Source organism: Euprymna scolopes, chromosome 1 (assembly GCF_053919585.1).
Source record: "Euprymna scolopes isolate OS-2025 chromosome 1, ASM5391958v1, whole genome shotgun sequence".
NCBI classification, from domain to species: domain Eukaryota; kingdom Metazoa; phylum Mollusca; class Cephalopoda; order Sepiida; family Sepiolidae; genus Euprymna; species Euprymna scolopes.
This window is the reverse complement of record NC_136482.1, coordinates 114313585-114322641: the sequence shown is the minus strand read 5'-3', so window position 1 is coordinate 114322641 and position 9057 is coordinate 114313585. Positions and strand designations below refer to the sequence as shown.

Below are 9057 nucleotides of genomic sequence, written 5' to 3'. Positions count from 1 at the left end.
TACTAAGACACACTTAGTAAGTACCAAATAATCATTGTATTCACAATGGCTCAAAAAGGCGGTAATTTGCTTGTACGGTTATTTCTCAGAAATAAACGTATCCAGAATTAAAAAAAAAAACAAAAAAAAAAAACGAATTTTTCCGTTGATGTAAATATATATTAGTAAAGAAATTTGAAAAAAATTCATTACCCCCCCCAAAAAAAAAAAAACTAAAAATATTTTTCAAAAGTGCTCCATACTAGAAACCGCTTTATAAATATGTATTATATAGACATGTAGTTTAGCTAACACAACTGCAGATCTGCGGATCTTTTTATCTACCCTTTGAGTTATGATGAAACGTAATCGCTAGGACATGATTTCAATTACGTAAGCATATATATATATATATATATATATATATATATATATATATATATATATATATATATAACCATGAATCTAGCTGGTTTATTTGTCCAACGTGCGCACTACTGGATGATTTCATCGTTCTATGACATCATCCATTAAGTGGAACATAACCGTGAACACTAAATGACGTCACCCATTAAAATCGTATGAGAACAACCAAACAGTGGATGACAGTCAAACAAGAGGAAAATATCCTTCGTGATTTTTTTTATCGAGACGACCCGTGACCCGATAAGTCACCGGTCGTCTACGAAACAAAACGACTAGATTCATAAAGGCCACTATATATATATATATATATATATATATATATATATATATATATATATTACACGTTCACAGGCTTTACGATAAAAGGGATGATCATGCTTAAGTGCAGCTGCAGTATGCAAATTCGTTATTATCTATCGAAATGTTAATGTATAAATCGGATATCGAGAAAAAAAAAGCGATGCTTGAAGCATGAAAAATACAATAACGGATTAATGAGAATAAATAAAAATATTTAAATATTAAATAGTTGTGTGAATAGTAAATATCAAATGAAAAACACGAATTACTTCAAGACTGACCGCTAAAAGGATATGAGGGGTACGTAAGAACAATAAATAGAATTTATCTGGATGAATTCTTGTGAAAATACGTGTTAGACCTTGTGTATACTAGTTTAACACCACAACCATTGTGCTACACAATCTGGACAGAGGAATAAAAATAAACACTTGGAAATTTAGATTAAATTATTAACGGCATTTTAAGATAGAAGGTAATTCCATGTGCACATACTCCATGCACAGATAAAAGATTCCTTCGCATCTAAACATAGAGCATACAAGAACTATGTTTACGAAAAAAAAATAACTTAGGCTTAAAAGAAAAACGAATCTCTGGATATATTCTCTACTTGAAACTTTGCAGATTATTATTAATGCATTTCAGCAATTTTTCTTTTTTTAAATAAAAAAAGAAATTAAACCCGACCCTTAACACACAACAGAATAGAAAAATAACACCAAAGGGTGAATGTTTTTAAAAATGGTTTGCGTTAATCTTTTAATGTAAATTACATAAATTATTACAAACGATTATAACTTAATCACAATCAAGTTTCTTCAAAAATTATAAATAATGCACATCAAGCAATCATACTTTTCAGTCTTGGACGCCTATGCAGTTTTTGTTCTTAATTTGTTTCAGTATGTGTAATGCATTTGAAAAAGAAAAAGTGCCGCTTAAGAAAAAGAAAAAAAAAAACAGCACGTAAAAATAGCCTATGATAAGATGAAATGAAATTTAACAGTATTTTGAATTAAAGTTTTAACTTTTGAAAATTATTTTTAAGTCTTGGACTAAAAAAGATTTAAAAATCTAAATAGATTAATCCGCAAAACAATATGGCAACTGCAAATTTTCTTTATGGAAGAAAAAATTACAGTTAAACGAAAAGTAAAAATTTCATAATGTGAGTAGCCCAGGTAATGTTTAAAATAATGTTGCTTTTAATTGTGTTACGCTGTTGGTAAACATAAAATTGCGAATTAAACATTCGTTTGGTTGCATTTTTATTTTTTGATATGATAAATTTCCTTGTGACTCGTTTATTCATTAAATTCAAAAAGACACCGAAAAAAAAAAAAAATGCCAAATAAATTAAAGAGAATTCACAAGGAACGTAGGTTAAGGGCGGGGAAATTCAATAACGAAATTTTACATTAAATAAACACTAGGTAAAGAAAAAGAAGACTTTGATATGTGAAGAGTGATAATTTCTTTTTCTTATTTTTTCATTATCGTTGGAGTCATATGACGTTATATATCAGGTAATTGCGCAAACAACCTTCTAATAAATGTTCCTAATACAAATCCAGGTACAATCTATAATTACTAATATCAATAGAAAAAGAAAATTAACAATTAACAAAACATCCTACCCCCTAAAAAAAAAAACAACTTTAAAAATTTTTTAGAAATCAAACTATCCTATAAATAACTAGAAATTAAATGAATTTTGCAATTAATTGATGCAAGACACTAAGTCAATTATGCATTGTCGTCAAGTATAATACAGCAATATATAAATACACCATGAGGACAAGCTTACAGAATTTATTATACAAAGAATAAATAGATATATATTGATATATATATATATTAGTTACCGGAATTAATAGACGTGTACAGAGATTCAAGTCTTAAAATTGGTATTTGTCATATTCGTAAAGATAGAAATATACGCATATAACGTTTGGGTTACGATAGCTAGAGACTTAACATATCACAGAAAAAAACTACTTATGAATTGGCCATATTGCAAGGCAACATGTCATCTTTTAACCCGTAGGGAAATGTGTGCAAATAAGTATAAAAAAAAAAATTGGTTTTATTTTCTTCCATGTCTCTAATAATTACAAGTAAACGTGCAATGAATTTATGTAGTTCGAGATAAATATGGGGAATTGTATTTAAATATGTAATGGACAAAATGTTTAAAATAAAATATAAAAAAAAACAAAAAAAAAACATGAAAAATAAATTATGTTTGGTTTCGTTTGTAAGAAATTGGGGGAAAAGAATACATTTCTTACATCTAGTATTCGATTAAGTGTTTAAATATCACCCTTAAAATGTACATTTGTTTTCTTTTATATAGCTAGATTATTTTTTTTTCAAATAAAAATTAACTTAAAAATATAATTACAAAAAAAATTGATAGTACAAGATTTGTCGATTTTGAGGGTGGAGGCATATACTTTGGGCAAGCATAACTACCATAAAAATTTAATACAGCTCAATTAAATGGTTATTTCTGTGGTTAAATTTGTTAAAAATTATTTTCTTACAAATGCCATTTTTGTTGTTGCTGTAGTTTTTCCTCACTCCTGGACGTGTTCTTATAAGAGAACCTGCGAAGTACCAATAAATATAATAAATAGATTATAAATTAAAACAGTAATCTGTTTCTGTGAGTGTCCTGCGTTTCCTCTTTCACACTTTTTTAAAGTGCAATTTTCAAATTTTTTTTTATCGATTTCACTTTCTTTTTTTTTATTATTTGAAAGAGTGGACGAAAGTGGCATCTTTATTATCAAAAGTTTTTAGTGTTTTTTTTGTTTTCTTCAAAATAACCTCTAAGTGCCCCTCTTGAATTGCAAATGGCTTCCATTTGCCTACGACAAGACCACATCTTCTGCACTCACTTAGATGCTTTAAATCTTTTTTTTTTTTTAGTTAATTACCGAGACATGTTGCTTCCCTTATTTTCTACTAAATTGTTCAGTTTCAATTTTATTTTTTTCATTGGAAAATGTTTTATTTCCTCTCTCGAAAAAGAAAAAGTTTTGTTTTGTTCATTTATTTGGGTTTTGCATATTCTCTCTTGCAGAAAGTCTTTTTAAATATGTACACCTTGCACATCCAGTTCTGTTTTTCTTTATAAATCTATTCTATCACTTCAGTGCATAGTTATCTGCTGATAGTCTTCTCGCAACTTGTAGTGGATGTCGACGTCTTTGACCGGAGGTAGAATTTCATGGCCGTGGTAGTTAATGTCCATTTCCGCTTTCTCTCCGCTCGCCAATGACATTTTGAACGTGTTCATTTGGCTGAAGATGTACCACTTAGCCTGCAAAAGTGCGTATCGTTTGCCTGGACACAAGGTACCAAAGGTGAGGACGGGGTTCTTTAATTGCTTGTTGTTCTTGTAGAATTTGGCATCGATAAAACGATCGAATTTGTAAACCTGTAAACAAAAAAACAATAAATAAATTACATGAATAACAATGTTCAATCTAAACTTATTTTAGGCTAACGCAAACGATTTTACATCAAGGTAAAACATGATATGAACTGTCTTAAGGGAATTCAAAATTATTAAGGACACATGCAATTAAGCCGATCGTAAATTTTTGTAGCCATTTCCGCCACTGATTATATAGTGACGTTTCAGATTAGAATATGTCCCCTTGCTTGATGCTACAAAAGGCAGGTTTTCAAAATAATCCAATGCGTATTAGACTTTAAAGCCCGTTAAAAACGGGTAAAATTTATAAACCGTTGAATTAAAAAGTGCGTTATGAATTGATGCTTTAATTTGAACTCCTTTTTGGAATGAAACACTGATGACAAAATCCTTAACCATGCATCTATTGGAAAAATTTCCAGTCTCTCCAATCAGCAATATACATCCCCGCTAGATACATGCGGCTCGAGTGTGTATTATAAATTTGTTTTTTTTGTGTTTTGATATTCATATAAAAAATTTTTTTTTCTATTTATTTAAAAAGAAAATACAACTTTGTTATATGTGTCATGAAGTGCATTCAGTAGTAAATGATCTGATTTTCATAATTTAATACCCTATTAGTTTTTTTTTATGCGATAATCATCTTTAGTTAACTATTACGAGTATTTATGTAGATACTCTACATGATTTTGAAGGTTGAAGTATATACTTTGGGCAAGCATAACTACCACAAAAAATTTAATACAGCTCAAATGGTTATTTCTGTGGTTCAATTTGTTAAGTATTTTCTTACAAATGCCAAATGTCTCGTGTAATATTTGCGTAAAAAGGTTATAGTAAACAGAAACTGTGTGCTCTCTCTCTCATATGTGTGTGTGTTTTAAAAAATTGCCTATCAAACTCCTGTCAGTTTTTGGTTTACAGACATGAAACTAAATATATAGGGTATTCGAATCCACGGGAAATTTTATATTTGGGATTTAGCCGGGGAAAATCGGAACAAAATGAAAATTAAACGACCGGGCAATGCCGGGCGACCTGCTACGGTATATATAAGCTTTTTGATTGAGAAAAAAAAAGCCGAGAAAATGATATTTACCGGAATTAAATATGCGTCCTGACGCATTCAGACACGCATACACTCGTTCTTTTGCACTAACGCTGAAGCAGGGGAATGACGCACTTGCCGTGAGCTTCCTATTGTTAAACTAACCGAAAGCACTTCTATTTTATCTAAAAACAATTTATCGCTCTCTAAATAGTTTATTCATCCGACTACATCGCAAGGAGATGGGTGTCCTTATTTAAAACACAAACGGTTGACAGGCGATTACATAAACAGCGACTCGTATTTGAAGAGCCCACGTCAAACAACAAATAGAAAGGAACAATGTCAAGTAACAGGGCTTAAAGTTTGGACAAATGACCTCTAGGCATCAGGGAAAGCAAAATAGATAATATGGCCTTTCAGAAAGGGATTAAAAATACTGAAAGTGGGTGTATATATATATATATATATATATATATATATTTGAATACAGACACTATTGAGAGTATATATCCCACAATTGCTTAATCTTTAATTGTTTAATATATGTATGTGTGTCTGCCTATCCGCCCGCCCATTCTATTTTCGGAAATAATGAATCTCCATCAAAATTCTAGCCAGATCAGCCCATTTATAAGGTGCGGTGGATTAAGTGTTATGGTACATTAATTGATTCATAGACGTTAGTATTTAGTGCAAAATAAATAAATTAAAATAAGCACAAACTATATTAAAACGTCAATTTAATATAAAGCCCTGATTCAAAATCAACTGGGTTGCCCATTATTAACAGGCATATATATATATATATATATATATATATATATATATATATATATATATATATATATATAAAAGTTAAAGTTATAAACTAATTGAATACAGTAGTTGCCCATTCAAGTCCAAGGTTAAATTCTTAAGCCGTCCAGTTAAAAATTTCCTGCCAGTCTTAACCATTCTCACTATTCCTTATGTTGTTTCACTGCCCTCCTGTTCAATTCATTAACCTTTATCCTTGAGTGGCATAGTGGCCTTTACTATTAATGGTTAATTGCTACATAAAACCTTTATTAGGTATTGCACACGAAATTGAAACAAAAAACAGCAATCTAAGCAAAAACCAACAAAAAGAACAAATACTTGAAACACTAAAAAAAAAAAAAATGTAAAAAAAAAAATAAAATAAAAGCAAAGTAAAACGTTAGGCTTTGCTGCGAGGGCGGTAAAGGAAATGTCTTTGGTTTTAATTTTTGAAATTATATTTAGATTGGCCATTTATACTATGGGGAGAGAGAGAGCAAAGCAGTTTTTAATGGAGCCAGTCTGACAGACTCCATCAATGCTCTAGTTGAACTCATCAGCCGGCGGCAATGCTTTATCTAACGCTTCCGTTTCTGGCACAAAGGAAACAGGGAAGAAGATGCGAAGAAGAGAATTAAAATTACCAACGAAACATAATTAGCATCCTAGAAATTAACGGCAAATCAATACATCTTCCCGAAAATACACGTGTAGAATAGATCGACGCAAATGCGGTAAGGATTAAAAAAAAAAAAAAAGAGGAGACGTCCGCAAAAATAATCCTGACGGAAGCATTCGGTTTAATGTGTCCCCTCTATAAAGAAGTAAGGAAGTCAAACATTAATGGTTGCGAGCAATGCATAATGCTAGGAGAAAAATTCTTATAGGAATTAAAATGGTTGTGTGCTGTTTTTTCTTATTACATCTGAAATAATTTGGATTTAAAATCCATTTAGTATTATGCATGTAAACTTGATAAAGCATGCTTAAATACGTCAACATTATCCGAAAAGTCAGAATCCAAAGAAAATGGCCACCTAAATGGTTCTGATGTGATATTTCGCTTATTCAGATAACATTTCACGCATGCGCATGAAAAATGAAAAAACGACACAAACATTTGAATCCTTACACGGAATTTTTCCCGCATTCCGCTTTGACCGCCATCTTTAATGTTTGCCGCGCGAAATTTCTTTTGTTATATAGATATATATATATATATATATATATATATATCTCGCATATGGATTTTATGATCATATAGTATGAAGGTTGAAGTATACCTTAAAATGATAGCAAGCGAACTTACCAATGGGTCTTCGAAGATTTCGGGATCTTTGTGAATAGCTGGTGGATAGATAGCAACTCTGTCTCCTTTGCGAATTGTGTAGACTTTACCATTGTCCAGTTTGAAATCGCAGTCGTCTGTTACGTAACGTACCATGAACACGCCGCTACACATTCTAAGGGTTTCTTGGACAATGCTATCTGTAAAAGGAAATCGTATATAATACAGGTTAATATACTAGATAAAACCATTTGAATCGGAAATATGCACGAGATATTTACATAGTATTTCATTAAGTAGATGAATAGCTGGCTGGGCGGTCTCGCTATTGCTTCGCAGTTTTTTTTTCTACTTGAGACAATTTAATATTAGTTAAAAAAGATAAACGTTCGATTCATAACGGTTATAAACAAGAACAAACGCTTGCAATTCATTACTACAAATATATAAAGTTTAATATTGTGGTGATCTCGATACAAATGTGTTCATATTTGAAAAGTGAACGAAAAAAAATTTAAATGCGTTTTCACTTCAAATTTTGAAATAAATCGCAAATTGTTGAAAATAGCGTAGTACACTCTAAAGAGACGGATGCGAATAGTTGAACGCAATTGCTGTTTTTTATAGAAACTAAAAAAAAGTATTCAAACCTAACTATTTCTTATATTAAAATAAATTCGAATTAAAAGCAGTAACAAATAACTTCGTAAAATGTCTCTTTTCAAACGCGATATGCAAATTAGTTCCCTTTCCGATTGAACTTGTATATGAAAAAATAATAGTGCGTCTACTCTTAAAGGTAAATTAAAGTATAGAGTTTTGACTTAATAGTTACTGTGAGAAATGGACCAACCTTCAGCATCTATTTACGAAGATCATTTCAAAAACATTTTACATATTTAGAACTCGATGTAATTCAATTTTCTCAACCGTCTCAGAAATTGTGATCGTTGCGTGTACGATAGGAAAGAGAAAGATTGTATCAATTTAAAAAAAATGGAAAAGTATTGTTAAAATATGTTCATAGCAAAATCAGTAAACCCATTTCCCTTTGATGATGGATTGGTCATCACGCAATTCTTGCCTCGTTATTACTTTACCATGGTCCAAAAAGTTTTCATACGCGCTTGTTATGTAGATTTACATAAAATTAGGCAATTTTATAGAATCACTCCCATAGCCAACTTGGAGTTTAAAAATCGGTGTTTTATGGAACTCGGAAATAAACATAGAAACCATCAGAATTGAGAGTATATAATAAAACATTCACCTAAATTATTTTATACATTCTGATCCCTACGTTTTGTAATATCTCGCCATAGGTTTAGATTGCCCTCTTCCTCGATTGAGACAGGCAGGCAAAATTATGACTGGGGTCAATCTCCAGATTACCCCTGCAAGATCAGGGTTATACAAGGATCTCAACCACTTGCGTAATGCAACTCCTCATTCCTCGAAATATGACGTTAAACATGTAGAGCGCAAGTGATGATATACGTCATAATTATGTTAAAGTTTACTGTATATAAGTTTACTTGATGCGCAAGTTTATTCCACTCCCATCGGAATACTTACTAAACATAATTCACAGCTCTTCGTAAACGAATAGAGCACAGTCGGTTGCCGGCTACTGAAAATATACTTTCTCTAAAGCGCAATAGTTAAGAGTATGAATCCACATATCCTCTTCAGCTATGGACTTCAGTGTAATCCAGGGTACTTAGTTTAATGAAGGCATTCAAAAATGAAAATATCGAAAAAGAT

General features: G+C 31.0%; 1 protein-coding gene across 5 annotated transcripts in view; it reads right to left on the bottom strand.

Annotated features, from left to right (window-relative positions):
* Positions 1 to 401: 401 nt before the first annotated feature.
* Positions 402 to 9057, bottom strand: part of LOC145266508 (cytochrome P450 7A1-like) — a 153548-nt gene continuing 144892 nt past the window's right edge. For all 5 annotated transcript variants that reach the window (XM_080122369.1, XM_080122282.1, XM_080122545.1 and 2 more), the window contains exons 4-5: positions 7315 to 7493; positions 402 to 4153 (exon numbers count right to left, since the gene is read on the bottom strand). In XM_080122369.1, coding sequence (XP_079978495.1) covers positions 3866 to 4153; positions 7315 to 7493 — 467 coding nt within the window. In that variant the 3' untranslated portion in view covers positions 402 to 3865. The remainder of the gene's footprint in view (positions 4154 to 7314; positions 7494 to 9057) is intronic.